This window comes from Notechis scutatus, unplaced genomic scaffold, assembly GCF_049901735.1.
Source record: "Notechis scutatus isolate UNSWTSFEM ecotype Mainland unplaced genomic scaffold, rNotScu1.2 NSCUSCF26, whole genome shotgun sequence".
Classification (NCBI taxonomy): Eukaryota; Metazoa; Chordata; class Lepidosauria; order Squamata; family Elapidae; genus Notechis; species Notechis scutatus.
Window position 1 is genome coordinate 101,069 of NW_028263150.1, and position 22,521 is coordinate 123,589.

The 22,521-nt window shown below is 41.7% G+C and overlaps 1 protein-coding gene across 2 annotated transcripts; it reads left to right on the forward strand.

Annotated features, from left to right (window-relative positions):
• LOC113432333 (vomeronasal type-2 receptor 26-like) lies at positions 1-21,945 on the forward strand. Of its 2 annotated transcripts, XM_087948847.1 has the most exons (4): positions 1-77; positions 801-1,089; positions 19,978-20,104; positions 20,930-21,945. In XM_087948847.1, the coding sequence occupies exons 1-4, from the start codon at positions 37-39 to the stop codon at positions 21,832-21,834; spliced, it is 1,362 nt and encodes a 453-aa protein (XP_087804973.1). In that variant the 5' UTR covers positions 1-36; the 3' UTR covers positions 21,835-21,945. The 2 variants fall into 2 exon arrangements, 1 of the variants encoding a protein (XP_087804973.1); XR_015746283.1 differs by lacking the exons at positions 1-77; positions 19,978-20,104; positions 20,930-21,945 and adding an exon at positions 13,875-14,257 and having other exon boundaries at positions 1,002-1,089.
• The last annotated feature ends 576 nt before the right edge of the window (positions 21,946-22,521 follow it).

Sequence of the window (22,521 nt, forward strand, 5' to 3'; positions counted from 1 at the left end):
GGGGTAGTCACCAGTGCAGTAACACTAAAACAGAAAATGTTGTTTTTCAACCTGCTTCCTTATACTCAGTCTTACTTGTAAGTTATTCAGTGCAATGAAATTGTATTCCTTCCATCTGCAGTTCTAACACTCTCATTGTTTTCTCCTTATTCTGCCTACTCCTATATTGCAGGAACTGATTGATTTTGTTTATTGATCAGATTTCCATGGGTTTCTTCTATTGTCTTATTTAGTGGAAGACACACAAATACAAAGAGGAAACAAAAACAAAACAAACAAAAAAACAAACCCTGAAAGAATTCCACATTATTTTCCTCCCCATGTCTAATCTAGAATGCCTGACCAGAATACTTTGTTCAAAGTAGTGATTGTTGTAGTTAACCATGACCAGATCATTTCCATATTTTTATAACTGCTCATTGATATTGAATGCCTAATCCTTATAGGAATAGAAGATGACTTGATTTTATAACAGCTTTTCTTAGTCACTTATGAAATATCCTTTTCCTTTTATGATGGTTGTACTTTAAAATAGGAATTATTTTGCATACTGGATGCTGTGCTGATGAAAATTACTGCTGCTATAAATAGACTTTGTGATTCTTATCTGCTTCCCATTTTCTCAACATTTACAAATATTAAATTTTGATGGGTGACTATCATTTGCCTCTGGGTTTCGATCAGTATTGGCTTCAGACTCAATAATTATGTATTGATAAAGAGGATGAAATTGGTAAAATGGTATTGTATGACTGCTGTTGATGATGCTTGTATTAATCAAAGCACTTTTTTTACACTAGTGGTCCTTATACTACCAAAGGAATAGAACGCTTTATTTTCACTATTCAAGAGATCAACAAGAATATCCAGCTCCAATGCAATCTCACGCTTGGCTACACTATCCATGACAACTATTTGAACACACTTGGCACTTCAGAAGTCTTGCTGAACATGCTGTCTAATGGAAAAGCCAATGTTCCCAACTACAGCTGTGGAAGGAAGGACAACATCTTGGCTCTTCTTGATGCAGCTGACAGGGAGATTTCCATCCAGATGTCAACATTAGTAGGCCCCTACAAAGTCCCACAGGTTTGTGTATTTGTCTATATACTAAAGAGAGTTGGGTGGTGTTGAATGCATGATAGATTCAATCATATCTTCTCTATGGAATTCAAGAGCTGCTTTTCACTATGTCCATTGTAGGTATCATGGCTGGGAACTGGGATACCCATTAGGATGAGGGCATGTATCAAAATAGTCATATTCTCTCTTAATACCAACTCATTGCTTTGGGGGCTTCTGCTACATACTTGTGAAGGTGAGGAGATGCTCTGTATCCAATCAAAGGGTCTTCAGTAAAATAAGAGAGTATAGCACTGATGGAAAGCTCACATTTTGTACAGGACTTAGAAAAATTATGATAATGCTGAACAAAAGCCACATTCATGGAAATAATTTTGAAAGAGATGCTTTGCATCCATCAAAGAAAGGGACTAAATTACTTGGCATTTAATTCACAGATTTTCTGGAGAACGTTTAAACAATGGGGATAGAGAGTTCATTGATCCAGAACATTTCTGCCCACAGCAATCTAATACTACTAAGGTAATCAGTGCTTGTAACATTGAAGTTTGTGAAAGGAAGTATATCCACCATGCTGTCAAGCAAACTCAAGATTTTTATAATGTGCGCTTCACCATGTAACTAATAAGAAAGGTGGTAAGGAAGTAGAGGAACTCAGGCACAAAACAGGTTATGTAGAAAGTAAACACACAGACGGTGAAAAGTGACTATGCACAACACACAAAGTATGAGGAATAGGGTGAAATAGAAATTCATGAATTTGATATGATATTGTTGCCATTACGAAAACTTGGTGGGATGAAACCCACAAATGGAATACACAGCTACAGGGATTTAAATTATTAAAAAGAAACAGACAAAATAAAATAGTAGGTGGAGTTGCACTATATATAAGAAATAAATAAATGCTTACATAAATCAAGCACAAGAATGATGAAAACTGTCTTGAATGTATTTGGATCGATTTAAAAGGGGGGAAACGGCACTGCCATAGGTGTATACAATAGGCAACCCAACCAAGTAGAGAAAATAGATGAACTTTTTGCTAGTCAGTTAACTAAGTATATTGTAAGCATAATCAAAATAGTAATGAGGGACTTTAACTACCCTGATATTAACTAGGAGACAAACTCTGCACCAAGTGGGAGATCAGACAGGTTCCTGACAAACCTAGCAGACAATTTTGACTCTCAAAAAGTAGAGAAGGCAACTAGGGGATCAGCCATACTGCACTCAATTCTCTCTAATAGAGAGGAAATGATAGAATGTGTCCAAGCTACAGGAACCTTGGGGGAGGAGTGATCATGCAATATTGGAATTCAGCATTATGCAAGCACAATCAATAGAACAAGGCAAACTAAATTTTAAGAGAGCTAATCTCAATAAACCTTGAGAGATCTTTGGTATAATTCCATAAATAAGAACCCCAAGGGGAAAACAACTGAAGCAGCTTGGCAAATTTTGAAAAGTGAGATTAAAAAAGCCCAGTCTAGCACAATAGCAATGAAGATGAAAAATAATAGCTGCATAAAAAATACTCTAGTAATGGGAGACTTTAATTATCCTGATATCAATTGGAAAACTAATTCTGCAACAAGTGAGAAATTAAATAAGTTCCTAACCAACCTAGCTGGCAACTTTGTTGTCCAAAAGGTAGAGGGTGAAACTAGAGGGACAGCCATACTGGACAGGGGTGGGATTCTACCAGCTTGTACCTATTCGCTAGAACCGGTTGTTAACATTCTAAGCAGTTTGGAGAACTGGTTGTTAGAAGAAATTACTGGCCTAATCCTGTAAGGAAGGCAGGAAGGAAACATTCTGGTGTTGCTTACAGAAACTACCTCTCTGTTAACCCTTATTACATGCTTGGCAGGTCTAGACTTCCTGTCTCAGTAACCTCTCTGGAGTTTGTTTCCCCTCCTTTGCTGATACTTTGCTTGTGTGGAGTGACCATTCAAAGTTATAATGGCACTGCAAAAACTGACTTATGACCATTTTTCACACTTACGACTGTTGCAGCATCCCCACAGTCATGAGAGGCCAGGCGAGGAGATGCGTGCCTCAATGTGAGTGATATTGAGTTGGCCACATCCAGCCAATAACATGACCACTAAGCCAGGTCCACCCAGTCACATGACCACCAAGCCACGCCTACCACCTAAGCCATGCCCACAGAACCGGTTGTTAAAAATTTTTAATCCCACCCCTGACACTGGACTTAATTCTTACAAACAGAGAAGAAGTGATAGAGGGAGTTGAAACTGCAGGAACCTTGGGTGAGAGTGACCATGTCATACTAGAATTCAACATAACACAAACACAAGCAACAGAACATAATGACACCAGAGTCTTGGATTTTAAAAGAGCTGATTTCAATAAACTCAGAGAGAACTTGGGAAAGATTCAATGGATGAAAAACCTAAAGGGGAAAACAACTCAAGAATCTTAGGAAATTCTAAAAAGTATGATCATAGAAGCCCAGACCAGCACAATACCACTGAGAAGGAAAAACAAGAAATCCAAGAAGAAACCAGCATGGCTGCACAAAGATCTCTCTGGCAAATTGAAAGAAAAAAAGGACAAGTACAAAAAATGGAAAGAAGGGCATACAACTAAGGCAGAATATCAGCAGATAGCCAGAATCTGCAAAGACGAAGTCAGGATAGCAAAGGCTCAGAACAAACAAAGACTTGCAACAAAAGTCAAAGATAATAAACAAAGTTTCTTCCAACATATAAATAACAAGAAAAAATTCAAGGAAACAGTCGGTCCACTAAAGAGAGAAGATGGCAAGGAAGTAACAGGCAACAGGCAGAAAGGAGAACTGCTTAACTCATTCTTTGCATCCGTCTTCACGCAAAAAGAAACTATAGCTCAACCCACCAAAAACATAACTGTAAAAGACAGATCAGAAATAAAAGTTAAAATAAGCAAAAAATAGTAAGAAAACACCTGTCTGATCTTGATGAACACAAATCTCCGGGGCCTGATGGATTACATCCGACAGTTTTAAAGGAGCTGGCAGTGGTAATCTCAGAACCACTGCACTATAACTTTCAAAAATCCTGGAGCACCGGAAAACTACCAGAGGACTTGAAAAGAACCGATGTGTTTCCCATCTTCAAAAAAGGAACAAAAACAGACCCAGGAAACTATGGACCAATCAGCCTAACATCAATACCTGGGAAGATACTGGAAAAGATAATTAAAAAACAGATCTGCCAACATCTAGAAACAAGTAAAGTAATAACTAGCAGTCAACACGGGTTTGTTAAAAACAGATCATGCCAAACCAATCTTATTTCATTCTTCAACACAGTGACTAAATTAGTAGACCAGCAAAATACTGTGGACATAATATGTTTAGATTTCAGCAAGGCATTCAACAAAGTAGACCACAACCTACTTCTTAGTAAGTTAGAAAAAAGTAGAAAAGATAGCACCACCACTAGATGGACTCGCAACTGGCTGGCAAACCATACTCAACGAGTAGTCCTTAATGGGTCTAAGTCTACATGGAGGGAAGTAAGCAGTGGGGTGCCACAAGGTTCCGTCCAGTACTCTTCAATATCTTCATTGACGATTTAGATGAGGGAATAGAAGGGGAACTTACCAAATTTGCAGATGATACTAAGCTGGCAGGAATAGCTAACACCCAAGAAGATAGGCTCAAGATCCAGATGGATCTTGACAGACTAGAACACTGGGCCATATCTAACAAAATGAAATTCAATGTAGAGAAAAGTAAAGTCCTACACTTAGGCAAGAAAAACCAAAAGTACACATATAGACTGGGTGAAACCAGGCTCAAAAGCAGTAACTGTGAGAGGGATCTTGGAGTCTTAGTGGACAACCAGCCAAATATGAGCTAGCAATGTGCAGCAGCCGCAAGAAAAGCTAATGCAATCCTAAATTGTATTAACAGAGGGATACAATCAAGATCAAGGGAAGTACTAATACCACTCTATAAAGCCGTAGTAAGACCACACCTAGAGTACTGTTAAGTTTGGAGAATAAGGAGACCAGACATCTGACCAGTGACTTCAACTCTTTAATAATAACAGGAATCAGAATGGAACAGAGCAATACTATGGGCAGCAGTAACCCTTTTATAGGGTTAGCTGCTGCCTTATTAACCAATGAAAATGTGCAACAGGTTCCAACTACTGACCAATAAGGACAGTCCCAAAAGTGGCCAATCAGGGACTGGTTCTGGCCCAATCCCAAGTTGTTGTATAAGGACCAATCAAGTGTGCAGGTTTTCAACCCCTAATTTGCATTTAGGTTATTCACTTTTATTGATTCACAACACCCCTCCCCTTGGGTTCCGTTTGAGGGGAGCTGTGATAAAATCCTCAAGATAGGCAGGCCGTTTGGTCTGCCTGGATGATTTCCAAGGCTCCACCGGGTTTTGTCCAATGTCCGGTTCCGGTGGAGCATTTGGATGACCATTGTTAAGTTCTATTTCGCTGCACGGCGATTCCGTGCTGCATTCACTGTGGTTGTCTCTGCCGCTGCGTGTTTCTTCGGGTTTTGCAGTTCGTTTTCCCCGTATTAAAGTTCCCTGAAGACATCAACTCCCTCCCCGCTTCACGCCCGGTGCTTCGCTGGGCTGTAGGGCTCCCGTTGACCTGCTATTAGTTGTATCAAAGTCAATTCCTCGATACTCCCTCCCCTTGAGTTGTTGAACCGGGAAGTCATGGCCGCTGGGTGGTAATCTCGATCGGAGTTGGTCTATGTGGCGTTCCACACCCTCCCATCGTCTGTTAGCAGGCGGGTAAGATATAGGCCCGGTGAGGTGGGTAACGGTTGCGGGTATCCATAACGGGTCGCCGGAAAAGTTTTTGGCAAAGATTAAATCGCCTACCTTAAATTCCCGGCATTTGCTGCTGGAGCCGAAAGGGTTTTCTGGTGCGAAAGCGGGTGGAGCCGGTCAAGGTGCGATCGTATTTTCCGCCCCATAAGAAGTTCAGCGGGTGTTTTGTTGGTCACGCTGTGGGGCGTGATGTGCTGCAATAAGAGGATTCGATTGATTTTCTCGCCGATGTTGCCAAATTCCATTTTATGCAGGGTCTTTTTCACAAATTGTACCATGCGTTCTGCACGTCCATTCGCCGCAGGGTGCGCGGGCGAGGTCAGCGCATGGTGGATGCCCCGATCAGCCAGATATTGTTCAAAGGGCAATGCAGTGAACTGCGGGCCGTTGTCCGAGACCAACACGTCCGGAAACCGTGCGTGGCAAATAGTCTGTTTAATTTATTAATAACTGAGTCGGTTGTAGTTGTGTGCATTCGATGAATCTCGAGCCAGTTAGAATAGGCGTCGACAGTAATCAGGAAAGTGTGACCTTTGGTAGACCCCGCAAAGTCAATATGAATACGGGACCACGGTCCCTCGGCGTTTCCCATTCGGTTGGGCTTGCATTCGGTGGGGCGTTGCTGACGCCCTGGCAACGCTGGCACGTAGCGACCCAGGCCTCGATTCTTTTGTCGATTCCGGCCACCAAGCGTAGCTGGCGTGCAGTGATTTCATCCGCACAATGCCCGGATGTCCTCATGCAATACTGCCAACACAGTCTGTTGCAATTTGCCAGGGATTACGACTCGATCGCCCCACAAGATACAGCCTTTTTGGGAAAACAGCTCGGTTTGGCGGGCTTTGAAGGGCGCCCATTCAGGTGCACTTTGGTCCGTCGGCCACCCCGCTCAACCCAGTGTAGTATGTGTTGCAGAACTGGGTCACATTTCGTTTCAAAAGCAATGTCTCTAGCCGTCCAAGGGTGGTGCCTGTAGAGTTTCAATCTGTAGTGTTGAGAGGGTTGGGGCTGGATCCACAACAGCGTCTGGGAGCGGTGTTCTGCTCAATGCATCGGCGTGGAGAATCGATTTCCCGGCGGTGCTGCAAGGTGTAGTTGTAGGTCGCCAGGAATTCAGACCAACGGGTCATTCTGGGGGACAATATATACGGGTTGGTTTATTACCCGCAATGATCCCCAGTAGTGGTTTATGATCAGTGATTATTGTAAATGCACGCCATAAACATATTCGTGAAATCTTTTAACTGCAGCAACAATAGCTAAAGCTTCTTTGTCCAGCTGACTATAATTTCGCTCAGCTTTAGCTAAGGTTCGAAAAAAAACGCGATGGGGCTTCCGCTCCGTTTGGTGACACGTGGGCCAGAATTGCCCCAACCCCAAAAGGTGATGCATCACACGTGATAGTGAGCGGCAGAGTCTCGTTGTACTGCATAAGTACTGAATCAGAAGTTAGCAATTTCTTTACTTGTTGGAAAGCATGTTGTTCCCGTTGTCCCCAAACCCACGTTGCTTTTTTGTCTAATAGTCTATGCAATGGTTCAGCTACTGTTGCTTTGTGGGGTAAAAACACATTATAGAAATTGATAAGTCCAAGGAACGCCTGTAGGTCTGCCTTGTTCCTAGGAGTGGGTGCCTATTTTATTGCTCGTAATTTGTCTTCGGTGGGATGAATTCCTTGGCTGTCCAGGAGGTATCCCAAAAATTCTACTTTTTCAGTACATAAGTGGCATTTATCTTTTTTACTCTGAGGCCTGCATTTTGGAATCTTCGTAAAACCTCTCTGAGTCGTTTTTCTAGGATGTCTTTGTTAGGTGCGGCGATGAGTACATCGTCGAAATATGGCACAACGCCTTTTATCCCTTGTAACAACCTTTCCATTAAACTCTGGAAGATTCCAGGGGCGACGCTTACTCCGAATTGGAGCCGGTTGCATTTAAAGGCGCCCTATGTGTTACGATCGTTTGCGCCTCGGCTGTGGTTGGGTCTACAGGCAATTGTTGATATGCCTGGGCTAAATCTAGTTTGGCAAAAACTTTCCCGCCGCCCAGAGATTGGAGTAAGTGTTGCACTACCGGTACTGGATAAGCACTTTGCTGCAGTGCGTGGTTTAAAGTGGCCCAGTAGTCTCCGCAAATTCTTAGGGACCCATCAGGCTTGATAGGCGTTACTATCGGGGTTTCCCAACGGGCGTGGTCGGTGGGTTCCAGTACGCCCTGCGCTATCAGCTTATCGAGTTGTTCGTCGATTTTAGGCTTTAAGGCTAACGGCACCCGACGCGGCTTAAGGCGGATGGGTGCTATTTCAGGGTTCAAGTTAAACGAGATTGGGGTCCCCTTATACTTGCCTAGTCCGTTCGCGAAAACGCCTTGGAATTCTTGCAGTGCTTCCTCCCAATCGACGCTTTCGGCCTTGTGGACTCCGCCACAGTGATTCCGAGCGGCCTGAACCATTGCAGGCCTAGAAGACTAGGCCTGTCTCGATCCACGACAGTCAGTGGTAGTGCGACGGTGCGGTCCTTGAATGAGACCTGAATCTGCGGGACCCGACGACGGGAATTCGTTGCCCTGATAGTCTTTGAGTATAACCCTCTGAGGGTTAAGGTCTTGGCGGTGAATCGTTGGAAGGAGCTGTTGGAGCATTTTCCACGACACCATTGAGAGGGAAGATCCCGAGTCTACCTCCATCACGCAAGGTTTGTTTTCGATGGCGACCTTTACTCGGATTTTTCCGGCATCAAGGGATGTAGCGTGGCCTATGGTGATTGTTTGGTGGGTCTCTTCCCGCCTGGTTTCTTCACGCCTGGTGGAAGTGGTGGGACGGCTTGTTTCTGTAGGAGTGGTTCAATTTTTCTCGGTGAGTGCCGAAGAATCCTGAAGACTGGAATTCGGCCTGTCGGGGTTTGGAGTTCTGTTTGCTCCTGCAAACCTTTGCGATGTGACCGCGTCTCCGCAATGGCGGCAAAGTGCGTCAAGGAATTTGCAGCCGGATCGTGGGTGATTTGCTCCACAGCCTGCACACGGTCGAAATGAGTGTTGTGAGGACTGGTCTCTCTCCGTTCGAAGTCGGTTGACCTCTTCCTCATCGCTGTCGGACGGGGACTCTAGGTCTTCGTGGTGAGTTGATACCGGGTGTCTCTCTGAGCGAGGCGAGGTATCAGTGGCGAGTTTACGTAGCGGTGCGTTGGTGTGGCGCATTTGGGGTGCTGACTTCTTTGTCGCCTCTGCTGCCGAGGCTTCTTTAAGGGCATCGGTGAGGCTGATGTCCCCCTTAGCCATAATTTTGCTCTGGATAGCGCCGTCTTCTAGGCCCAGAACCAGGCAGTCCCGGAGGGCTTCTTCCAAGTCGGCGAACCCGCAGAGGCCTCCTAGGTTCCGGAGGTCCGCGATGTAATTGGCAAGGCTTTCGCCCTTCCGTTGATCCCTCTGGTAATATTCGTGTCTTCTTACTAGGGTTGGTACGGAGGGCGCGTAGTGAGCCCGTAGTAACAGCTCGAGGACGTCCCAGTCCATTTCTTTTACCTCTGCTGGCTTGGCAAGCGACTTTGCCATTTTAAACACGGTTGGTCCACAATGCGTTAGAAAGATAGCTCTTTTTTTGCCGGTTGTTGCATCTTTCAAATTGTTAGTTTCCAGAAACATCTGGAACCGATCCATGTAGGCCTCCCAGTCTTCAGTCTCTGGATTGAATGGAGCGGGTGGTACGGCACCGCTGGCCATGTTGCCGTTGATGGTGTGTGTTCGACCACGTGCTCTGTTAGTTGCTCTGTAGATTAGTCAGCTCTTCGGTCTCCGAATCCCATCCTCGTCGCCAGTGTTAAGTTTGGAGAATAAGGTGACCAGACATCTGACCAGTGACTTCAACTCTTTAATAATAACAGGAATCAGAATGGAACAGAGCAATGCTATGGGCAGCAGTAACCCTTTTATAGGATTAGCTGCTGCCTTATTAACCAATGAAAATGTGCAACAGGTTCCAACTACTGACTAATAAGGACAGTCCCAAAAGTGGCCAATCAGGGACTGGTTCTGGCCCAATCCCAAGTTGTTGTATAAGGACCAATCAAGTGTGCAGGTTTTCAACCCCTAATTTGCATTTAGGTTATTCACTTTTATTGATTCACAACAAGTACTACATCCAGTTTTGTTCACCACATTATAAAAAAGACATTGAGACTCTAGAAAAAGTACAGAGAAGAGCAACCAGGATAATTATGGGACTGGAAGCTAAAACATAAAACGAACGGTTGCAGGAACTGGGCTTGGCTAGTCTAGTAAAGAGAAGGACCAGGGGAGACATGATAGCGTTCTTCCAATATTTGAGGGGCTGCCACAGAGAGGAAGGGGTCAAGCTATCTTCTAAAGCTCCTGTAGGCCAGACAAGGAATAATGGATGGAAACTGAACAAGGAGAGATTTAACCTGGAAATAAGGAGAAACTTTCTGACAGTGAGAACAATCAACCAATGGAACAGCTTGCCCTTGGAAGTTGTGGGAGCGCCATCACTTGAGACTTTCAAGAAGAGACTGGACTGCCATTTGTCAGAAATTGTGTAGGGTCTCCCGCTTGGGTGGGGGGTTGGAACTAGATGACTGACAAGGTCCCTTCCAACTCTGATTATCTGTTAAATCTGTTGAATCTGTTGACTCTCTGATAAATTGAAAGACAAAAAGGACGAATATAAAAAGTGTAAAGAGGAGCACATATCTAAGGCAGAATATCAGCAAATAGCCTGAGCATGCAAAGATGAAGTGAGAAAAGCTAAGGCTCAAAAAAAACTAAGGCTTGTGGCAAAACTCAAAAACAATAACAACAACAAAAAGCTTCTTTCAACAGGAGAAAAACAGTCCAACCTATTAAAAATACTACCACAAAGAGCTCAATAATAATAGAGTCCACAGATACAATTTTCTACAAGATGAACTTTTTTTAAAAAAATTCCATGTTGTGAGTCCCACTATTACTATACATATGTATAAATAATACTTCTTATATCCTGTTGGGTGGAAGAAAGCAATAATATTTTCTAAATATTAAAAAACAGTATAACAATACCAATCAATTATTGTTCCCATAACCAAATAGATATTGTGGCTAAAAACAAGTGCTAAGTTCCTATTGAGTAGAGTTGATAGTTGCTCAGGGAACAAATGACAAATAATTTCTTGATGAAGACTTATTTATTCATGTATTTATTAAACTTGTTTCCCACCTGTCTCACTGCAAAGTGAGTCTGAGCAGCTTATATTAAAAATCATAAAACTACAGAAAAACACATTTGTAATGGCACTAAAAATAAAACAGAGATACAAATTATCAACTGTACCTAAAGCACAGAAGGGAGTAGGATGACCAGGTGGGAGGTGGGATCTACTACTGATCAATCAACCACTTCCACCATGACACTCCCCCATTGGGGCCACAAGCCAAGTGGCCAAGCTTCAGGCTCTTGCAGAAGCTCAGAAGAGTGGGAACTGACCTCACTCTTGGGGACAAGATGTTCCAAAGGGCAGAAGCAATGGCAGAGTGCATTCTTCTCCTGGTTCTGCAACATGCCTCCTCTGCTGGCACAGATGGGGTTGGCCAATTCCTTTGGGGTGAGATGGTTCTTTAAGCTTTTGAGTTTGACTAACCAACCTCCTTCAGTGTGTAGTCCTCAATGGAACTTCAGTTACATGGAAGGAAGAATGCAGAGTGGTGCCCCAAGATTCTGTCTTAGGCCCAGTGTTCTTCAACATCTTCACAAAAGATCTAGATGAGGAAAAAGAAGGGGATTTCATCAAATTTCATCAAAGTTGGGGGAAATTGCTAACACTTTGGAAGATGGACTCAAGATTCAGAAGGATCTTGACAAACTTAAGCACTGGACTCTATCCAATGAAATGCAATTTTCAATGGTGAAAAAATTAAGGCCCTATTCCTAGACAAGAAATACTAAATGCACAGTTATAGCATAGTTGATACCTGGCTGAGCAGTAGCAACCGTGAGGGAAATCTAGTTTTCCTACTGGACCATGACTTAAATATGAGACACCAGTATGTTGCAGCTGCCCAAAAAGCCACCGCAGACCTAGAGTGCATCAATAGAGGGATGAAATCAATAAAGGAGAATATTTCTGGCTCAGTATTGAAATGAAGGTTTCTTGTAACTTTCTGAATGTGGTTATTTTCTTGCAGACGTTTCATTACCAAAACTAGGTAAGAATATCAGTGCTAGTAAGGACTGTGAGGTATGCTCTGGATTTTATTTTCTAATGACTTGCCCTGTAAGCACTGTTGGGAATGGTTTGGGAGTTTTTTTAGTTGAGCTGTTTACTGTTAGTTTGTTTGGCAGTTCCTTAAATGGGGTATAGTTTATTTCTTGATTGGTCATCTGATGATAGTCAACATCAGATTCTTCCCCAAACCCCAAAAACTTTAACCTTAGACTGTCTACTATTGACCTCACCCCTTTCCTAAGAGGTCTGTAGGGAGTGTGCATAAGCGCACCAACGTGCCTACCGTCCCTGTCCTTTGTTTCTTTTATTTTTCTTATATGTATCCATTTCATGTATTCATAACTATGTTTATTCTTATACCTATTATCTTGTAAATGATTGACAAATCAAATTAAATAAAAAAATAAAAAATAAAACATCAATTAACCAGCATTATGTTAAATCAACATCAATGAACATCATTAATTATTGGTGCAACTTGAAAGCTATGGAAGCTACAGACTCCCAAAATTGTGTCTATTAGAATAGACAAAATTTCAACTAAAGATCTCTTAGCTCGGGGTCGCCAACCTTTTGGACCTCAAGGACCACCAAACTCATAATTTTATATCCTGGGGACCACTAATATGAATTTTGACTGATGGTGGGGTGCTGACGTTGGTGGGAGAGAGAGAAAGAGAGGGAGATGTGATCTAACCTCTCTCTCTCTCTCTCACTCTCTCTCACACACACACACACCAGAGGCAGGGGTGGGATTCAAATGTCTTAACAACTGGTTCTGTGGGCATGGTCTAATTTGTGAGTGTGGCTTGGTGGTCACGTGACTGGCTGGGCATGGCTTGTATGTAAATATTATAAATATTTATGTAAATATTGAAATTTTTATTAAAAAAGCGCAACTTTTACCCAAAATCAGGCAAAGCAGGCAGGCAGATTGAGTTGCTCACAGAATCACAGATTCACTCAGAGATCTACCTTTCTGCCATCGACTACCTGAGTCTGCACTGAATTACAGAAGCTTTAGTCCTAAGGAAGGTTGGGCTCTGAAGAGCAAAAGATCTAAAGATTAGCTAGAAAGCAAGAAATCTAATGGTTTTCTGCTTTCTAGCTAATCTAAATCTCCCCGCACAGCAGAACAGCTGATGGTTGGGGGGGGGAGGAAAAATAGCAACTTATCAGGCAAGTTTGCCAGGTAAGGAGTGAGTGGTTGGGGAGTGTTCTTATGGGCCATGTGGGCAGTGCAGACTTGAGTTCCCATGCAGCCTGGATTAATTGCTTTGGGGGGTGCTCTGGGGGTGACATTTCTCTGTGGCTCACCAAAATTTTCTCTGTGGCCCACCAGTTGGTGACCACTGTCTTAGCTTGTACAACTGACAAATTATATAAGGAACTACGCCTGCCTGTCTCTTGTATAACTGGAGAAGAAAGTAAAACGATGGCTGCACAAAGAATCTGAAAGCAGAAAATGATGTGCCAATCTTCCAAAATTAAATATGATATCACCCATTACTGGAACAATATATTTCACTTAACGTTTGCACATGTGTGTCTAACTGCATTACATTCTAGTGGTGATTTGCATTTTGATTGTTATTCTTTTTACTTTATTTTGTTTCTTTTTATACAAAGTCTTCTTGATATTCTGTGTTTAATATTTTAAACAATGGCCAATAAACAAACTATTCTAAGATGTTTATCAAAACAAAGTTAGATTTATGAAAAATTCATATTTTGGAGTTGCCTTCTTTATTGTTTTTCCAGATCAGTCATAGAATTGTTTCAGAGACTCTGAGTGATAAAAGTAAATTCCCTTTTTTCCACCGGATGCTCCTCAAAGAAGGGTTTCAGTATTCAGCAATTGTCCAAGTGCTCCTGCACTTCAGATGGACCTTGATTGGGCTCCTTGCTCCAGACACAGAGGAAGGAGAGAATTTCCTCAGGACTTTTCCCCCTTTGCTTGTCAGGAATGGAATTTGTGTCGTTATATCACAACAATTCTCAATGACTGGACATCTAGCACCCTTGAGGGATTCCAGCTTTTCTCAGTGGAAACAAGTCAATGTCTTTGTTCACTTCACAGAACATATTATTGTTTCAAACACATTTCATATTTTTCATCTAACAATTGACATTTTGTCAGGACCCATTAGAGATAAAATCTGGGTCACCACAGCTTTGGAAAACTATATAATATCTCATCTTGGATATCATAAATACATCCATAGTATATGGAGCTTTGAATTTATGCAAATGATAAGTCCAAAATATGGTGCTTTTGAACCCTTTTCCTTTTTAGACTCCCAGTATAAAGACAAGAATTTTCAGTGTTCTTTTTCAAAGCATGTTTTTTCTGTCAAAGGCCGGAAAAGATGCACCCAAAAAACTCCAGTGGAGGTGGAAGAGGATTTGAATGGGATGTTTGTTGAAAACAGTGACTCTGTTTACATGATCTTTACGATTCTGGCCCACGTCCTGAAGGCTGCATATTCATCCAGATCCTGGAAGAAAAGGAAGGAGGCCCAAGAGACACTGGAGGCTCCAAGGCTGCAGTCATGGCAGGTATGGGGTCCCAATAAGGATCCAACAAACTAAATTCCTCTGGAAAAGGAATCTGTTAGAGAAAGAAGGGAATCATATCAACTCCTTGTGATACAAGAGGCCAAGGGATTTGGCCAATCTAGTTGCTGGGAGGGGGGGATAATTTACCAAGGAGCTGGTAGCAGATATGTTTGATATTAAAAATTTGTTGTTTGCCAATTTCTCACCACATATTAAGCATCTTGGGGAACCAGTCTCGTCAGCAGCGAAAGCAAATGAATCTGCCACATACCATTAAATGTTCTGTTTATTTCTGAAACTTGTCTTTTCTTGGATTTATCTATGGTTGGCCTACCAGGGGTCAAAAAGCTCAATAAATCACATGCTGGCAGGTGTCGCACATTGGTGGTTGTGACACATATTTTGAAGGACAGGGATCTGCAGCAGAGTGATGAAAGAGCCACATGCTGCACTAGAGCTGCAGGGTGCTGATCCCTGATCTAGTCAAACCCTCCACCCAAGCAGAAGCTACATCATTTTTAATAGATGGCAATCCAGTCTCTTCTTGAAAGCTTCCAGTGATGAAGCTCCCACTAGTTGATTGTTTTCACTGTCAGAAACTTTCTCCTTCTTTCCAGGTTGAATCTTTCCTTGTTCAGTTTCCATCCATTATTCCTTGTACGGCCTTCTGGTGCTTTAGAAAATAGCTTGACCCCTTCCTCCTCTCTGTGGCAGCTCCTCAAATATTGGAAAACTGCTATCATATCTCCCCTGGTCCTTCTCTTCACTAGACTAGCCCTGCCCAGTTTCTGCAACTGTTCAACATTAAGCATCTTTGCAATTAAAAAAAAACTATAAGAAAAAGTCACAGATGAAAATACCAGGTGGGATAACAAACCAAGGTTTCTGCTTTTAAAATTCCTGGATGTTTTCATTCTAGTTCCATCCCTTTCTGGAGAAGAATGAGTTCTACAATCTTTCCCACTGGAATCTTTACATGGACCCTAATGGAGAAATAGCTGCAGATTTGGACATCGAGTTCATGGTGATTTCGTCTGAGGGGGATTTGATCAAAAGGAAACTGGGAAGTATTGAAAGACAGAGAGTTATTATTAGCGAAATTGCTCTTTCATGGATAAATCTGCTCAACAAGGTGGGTCAAATATTGCTGTGTTTTCTCCTTTTTTCTAAAGATTATGATCCATTTCAAATAGTTTAACTCTAGTCACCATGGCAGATGACCCTCACTGGGAATTGATGGATTGTGGGGACTTCAATACTACTCACACAAGTGTCCTTCAGATGCCATGATATCCTTATGATGATGAAATACAGTTATGACTAGATAGAGATCCTGTTGGTCCATGTGAGAAATAAGCCCCACCTTGTCCAGATTGAAGAATGTCTCTCTTGAAAGGTCACTGATGTTCTTGTTGATGCTGTGCACACCTAGGCCGCTGGGAGAGATGTGCAACTTTTCTCCATCCCAAGACACTTGCTGGGCCGGCTGCAGCCAATGCTCTACATCCTAATGAGCTCCAGGAAGAGGAGGGGATGCTATCTCTCCCATTGTTGAAGCACAATTAAATTTAAGTGTGTTGCGCAAGGTGCTGAAAGAGCAGAGAGCAGGCTATAGAGGTGGTGGGAGCAGCCCAGCCAGTATCTTGGGGTGGAGAGAAAGATGCATGTCTCCCCATCAAAAAGCAAAGCACCAACAAAGGCCAGAAAAAGAGGCTTCGCTCCCACTATGGAATACAGAGCGAGTCTCGATCTGCTGCTGTCGTCCTTCTCTTCTCAGGGCAGGCTAGGAGTGAGTCAGAGGGGAGGGTGAGGGGAGGGGCCAGCCAGTGGGAGGTTCAGCTGCCAGGAAGCCACAGCAGGGGAACAAAACAGCTTCATTTATCTGGGAATCTGTCTTAGCCGTGGTTCTGTGAATCCTAGATAAGAAATTGCAAACAGATAGGTTTGTATTCTTTTTTCTTTTTATTGTTACTAGTACAGTAACCGGCAAGCACAGTTAAACTGAACAAGGTTAGCACTGAAATCAATCATCTTTCAGTGTAATTTATCCCTTCACTCCATCCACCTAATCGCTGTCTATCTCTGCCCTGCACTTGTGTCCCAATTACCCTATCAACACTACAATTCTACGGTCTACATGGCACACTAACTAAGCCACGATTCCCAACTACCCCTTACTCCTCCTGTTCCTGCAGTTGCTCTCTCTTGATTTACCCACCCTGCCAAAAGCTGTCTTTATGAATTTATTAGTATGATGTTCCTCTTCGTTAATGCTGCATTGTTGAATGTAGATATGTAATGAAGTGTTTGTATTCCCCCCTCATCAATCCAAGCTAGTCAGCGTGCAGACGTCATCTGGTAGCAATTTTTGTTTTCATTTCATCTCCTTCACTCCCTTAATCTTCCAATACTGTCGAGCGAGTTGTTTCCCGAAGCCCGACAGGGTGCCCTCTCTACCACTGGTCTCCCTGGAAATGAAACAGAGGGGATTAATATCTTATATTTCATTAGCATTGTTATATTTCCGTTTCTTTATGTGGATTTTTCTATGAAACCATTGACATAATCGTGGAGCATGGATGTCATTGCTATTAACCCATGATGCTTCCGCAATGGGATACCCCTTCCATTTTATCAAATATTGTAACTTTCCCCTATTCTTTCGGGAATCTAATACTTCCTCTACCTCATATTGATCGTCTTTTATTGGACCAGGAAGTGTTTGTGGTGAGTCTATATCTTTATATATATGTTTAATAAACTGCAATGAAATACAGGATGTATTCTTTTATATTGTGATGATAGTTTCAATTGTACAGTCACCAGATTAATTACCTTTACAATTGGGAATGGTCCAATATATATTGGCCCTAATTTCTTACAAGGAAGACCCAGATTTATATATTTAGTGGACAGATATATGAGATCTCCAATGTGGAAAGGTTTTTGTTCACTTCTCCATTTGTCAAATTGTTTTTTACATGCAATGAAGGCATCACGTAAGGCTTCTCTTTCATATTTCCATGATTGTTGTATTTGTTCATACGATTGCTTCTGCGTTACTGGTGTCTCTGTACTATATGGCAATTCTGGAAATGGTAGTAACTCACTTCCATATACTATTTGAAATGGGGTGTATCCTTTGCTGCTGTGTATAGTGTTATTATAAGCAAACTCTGCGAATGGTAATAATTCAGACCAATCATTTTGTTGATATAATACATAACACCTTAGATATGGTTCTATGGCTGCATTGGCTCGCTCTGCAACGCCGTTCATACTCGGGTGGTAAGCGATACTTAACTCCTGCTGTGAGCCTATCGTTTTCTCAAACTCTCTCCAGAATCTGGCTGTAAATTGTACCCCTCTGTCTGAAATAATACATCTTGTTACACCATGTAAGCAATATATATGTTTTAGAAACAAACCAACTAATTTCTTTGCAGAGGATATGCCTTTACATGGAATGAAATGTAACTGTTTTGAGAACAGATCTATTGCAGTCCATATTACGGTGAACCCATGACTACAAGGTAAACCTACAATGAAGTCCATGGCAATATCCTGCCATGGTTTAACTGGATCAGACACCTTTTGCAATAGTCCTAAAGGTTTTCCAGGACAGGCCTTACTACTAGCACATACTTTACATTTTCTAACGTAACATTCAATATCTCCCCTCATACCTGACCACCAAAATTGTCTCTTAACTAGATGTAACATTTTAAGATATCCATAATGACCAGCTTGTTTGCTATCATAGCACCTTTTAAGTACTAGTTCATGTAAGGTAATCGGTTTATATAATTTTGTTCCTTTCCAAGCTATTCCATCAGTGATAATACATTGTTTTTTTATTTTTCTGTAACCAGGGATCTTTTTCTAAAGCTTTTGGTAGTCATCTATTACTTTATATTTTAAATATAAAAAATATAAAATATAAATGTTTGTATGATATCTTTACCCTGTACAATAGATTGTATCATAGTTTCTCTTTTAATATCATATTGTGGGAGTCGAGATAATGCATCAGCTAGAAAATTTTTTCCTGCAGCTACATATTTCAAAACAAAATTAAACCTCCGAAAATAAAGTGCCCATCGAACGTGTTTGGGGGATAGCTTGCAAGGGGTTTGTAGAGCTTCCAAATTCTGATGGTCAGTCCAGACCTCAAATTGTTCTTTTGAATCCTCCAGGAATTGTCACCAGGTTAACAGTGCCCATCTTACAGCAAATGCCTCTTTCTCCCAGATTGCTCAGAGAGAGGGAGAAAGAGGAGAGAAAGAGAGGGAGAAAGAGAGAAAGATAACACAGAGAAAGAGAGAGAGGAGAGAGAGAGAGAGAGAGAGGAGAGAAAGAGAGAGGAGACAGAGAAGTGAAAAACACACACACACACACACACACACAGAGAGAGAGAGAGAGAGAGAGAGAGAGAGAGAGAGAGAGATGTTTAAAAAAAATACCAGGAGGCATAAAACCTCTGTAGGCATGGCTAGGGGGGTCATGTGACAGGGTGGGAATGAATGATTTCCAGTTGGCCATGCCCACCCAGGTTTGTGGCTCCCAGTGTTTTCTTTTCTGTGGGGAAAGGGTCCAAATGGCTCTTCGACTGTTTAAGGTTGCAGACCCCTGAACTAGGCAGTCAGTTTTAGTCTTAGTTAAGAGCCATATGAATTGAGGAAAGAAACACAAAAATAAATAAAGCACTAATTTTAAAGGGTTTTCCCCTTTATATCTTAACTGGGGGATGGTTTTGGACTCCTTTCAAAGGGAAGCAGTTTTGCAATGTTTTATATACTCCAGAAGAAGCTTGTCCAAATCCTACAGGTCCAAAGTTCCTTTCTTTACTACAGTGTTACTTTATTTAATAAATCTAATATAATACCAAATTAATACATCTTTGACAATAAAAAATTTCTTTACCATAATTTAATGCAAAATCATTGTACTGTACTTTATAATCATAGTTATGTGTAGAATGGAGAGATGTTAACAAGGCTAGGAGGAGGAGCCAAACTACTTGTCACTTAAGGCTGAAATCTTTTCAATTCCATCCCTCCAGTCTTTCTTAAGTAGAAAAGTCCTTTATTTTAATGTTAGATGCCAAAAGCAAAACAGAGTGAGTAAATGAACAATCTGCCCATATTTATCTCTCCATTACAAATCTGTTTGGAATGAGTCAATGATTTCATATTTATCTAAGTGAAGCCCAGAATCTATTTGGCTAATGTTAATGTCTGCATCCATTTTCATGCATGCTTCATTCCAATATATATTCTTCCGCATTTCTTCTTTTTCTGCTTAGTCTCTGCCTCAGTCCCAATGTGTGGAAAGTTGTCATCCTGGATTTGTCAAGCGGAAGCGAGAAGGAGAGCCTGCTTGCTGCTATGACTGTATTCCTTGTCCTGCGGGGACCATTTCCATTCATGAAGGTGGGGGAAACCAAGGGAATAGACAGGACTTGTGAAAGTGGATTCATCTGAAATACGGTCATACAAATACAAGTCAAAAGACAGATTGAAACTCATCCTTTTTTGTTTTTGCTAGCATTTCAGCAATTCGATTTTCACAGACTCAGGGTTGACTCAGCCTTCCATCCTTCTGAGGTCAGTAAATTGAGGACTCAGATTGATGGGGACAATTGGCTGACTCTAAACTGCTTAGAGATGGCTGTAAAAACAATGTGAAATGGTTTATAACTCTAAGTGCTATTGCTCTTATCTTCAAATTGCACAATTTCTTATTTAGAGGGAGGGATAGCAGAAAAACCTTGAGGAAAGGCCGAGGAAGAGGTAGGTGGTGTAGCAGATTGGACAAGCTTCTCTACTGCCAGAAAAAAATCTCTTCTGTTTCTAGTTTGGATTCCAGATTATTTGCAGAACTAACTTTTTTTCTAGCTAATTCAATTTCAAAAGACAGCCATCCCACATCAAATATATTAAGAAGAGCCAAAGCTCAGGATCCAGGAAATGTATTTAGAAAGATTAATTGATTCATTATCTTCCTCTAACAATATAGGTTCGGCAAATGACAGAAGAAATCATTCAGGTTCCAGGACTTCTTCTAATTTCAAAAACTATAAAAATATCACTTTTTTTTTAAACAGAAAATCTTATTCTTACCTTCTTTGTGTATAGATTTTAAGCAATACTTTTCAGAAAATGCTGCTGGTAACACATTTTGTTGCAAGAAGGTATTTCTTAAAATGTGAAAGTACGGAATAGGTTTTTTAAATGTTGCTTTTTTGTTTTACTCAGACACAGAAAAATGCAACAAGTGTCCTGATGAAAAATATCCAAATGAGGACAGAATCCAATGTATCCCCAAAAGAATAACCTTCCTGTCCTATGAAGAACATCTCAGCATCCTCCTCATCTCCATTGCCGTTCTCTTGTTCCTAACCACAGGACTTGTTTTAATCATATTCCTTAAATACCTAGAAACTCCCATTGTGAAAGCCAACAACCGAGACCTTTCTTACATTCTCCTGGTCTCCCTCCTATTTTGCTTCTTGTCTCCTTTTCTCTTCATTGGTCAACCAAGGAAAGCCACTTGCCTTCTCCGACAAACAGTTTTCAGCATCGTCTTCTCAGTTGCCGTTTCTTCTCTCTTGGCCAAAACCATCACAGTGGTGCTGGCCTTCCTGGCCACAAAACCAGGAAACCGAGTGAAGAGATGGTTGGGGAAGAGCTTGGCCAACTGCATCATCCTTTCTTGTTCTAGTGTCCAAATTATGATCTGCTCCATCTGGTTGGGAATTTCTCCCCCATTCTGTGACTTGGACTTCCATTCCCAGCCTGGAGAGATCATCCTGCAATGCAATGAAGGCTCTGTTTTCATGTTCTACATCACCCTCAGCTACATGGGCTTCCTGGCTGCCATCTGCTTCACAGTGGCTTTCCTGGCCCGGAATCTCCCTGGAGCCTTCAATGAAGCCAAGCTGATCACCTTCAGCATGCTGGTCTTCTGCAATGTCTGGGTCTCCTTCCTGCCCACTTACCTGAGCACCAAGGGGAAATACATGGTGGCTGTGCAGGTCTTCTCCATCTTGGCCTCCAGTGCTGGTCTGCTGGTCTGCATCTTCCTCCCCAAGTGCTACATTATCATTCTGAGGCCAGACTTGAATACAAAGGAGCATCTTACGACCAGAAGAAATGTATAGATGTGAGTTAGAGGAATTTCCACTCTCAACATATTCCAGCAGACCAAGCATAGAAATTGTTTCAAGGTGTCCCATGACATCGCTGGGGCGATGATTTTGAGCTGATATAACAAAGTGCAATTGGAAAATAGCGTCCTCCATCCTTGTCCAGTATAATTGCAAGGTGTGTATAGTCTGGATTAGCCATCAAGTCAAATTATGTAGAAATAAAATAAAAGAAGAGCTGAAATACAGCCAAATAAGAGTCTTACAAAACAATTCCTGAAGAATTGAGAGTATCCACATTTAAATGTCCAAGGTTCCATCTGTTGCTTCTTGTCCTGCCTTTTGATGCTTTGGAGAATAGGTTGACTCTCTCTTCTTTTTGGCAGCCCCTCAAATATTGAAATACTACTATCATGTCACCCCTAGTCCTTGTTTTCATTAAAAAAAGATGTTTAATGAAATTCCAGCAACCATTCTTTATTTGTTTTACCTTCACTCCCCTAATCATCATTGTTGCTCTTCTCTGTCCTCTTTCTAGAGTCTCAACATCTTTTTTACATTGTGGCAACCAAACCTGGTTTCATTATTCCAAGTGTGGTCTTAGCAAGGCACTGAGATATAAAGATGGGTCCTGGCCTTATTCAGAAGACCTGTTTTTAACTTTTGGAAATGGAAGTTTGCAAATTCAAAGAAATTATCACA

Coding starts and splice junctions, on each gene's coding strand:
- LOC113432333 (XM_087948847.1), top strand. CDS start 37: ATGTTGTTTTTCAACCTGCTTCCTTATACTCAGTCTTACTT. Junction 78..800: donor CCTTATACTCAGTCTTACTT/GTAAGTTATTCA, acceptor TTTTTACACTAG/TGGTCCTTATACTACCAAAG. Junction 20,105..20,929: donor GACCATTTCCATTCATGAAG/GTGGGGGAAACC, acceptor TGTTTTACTCAG/ACACAGAAAAATGCAACAAG.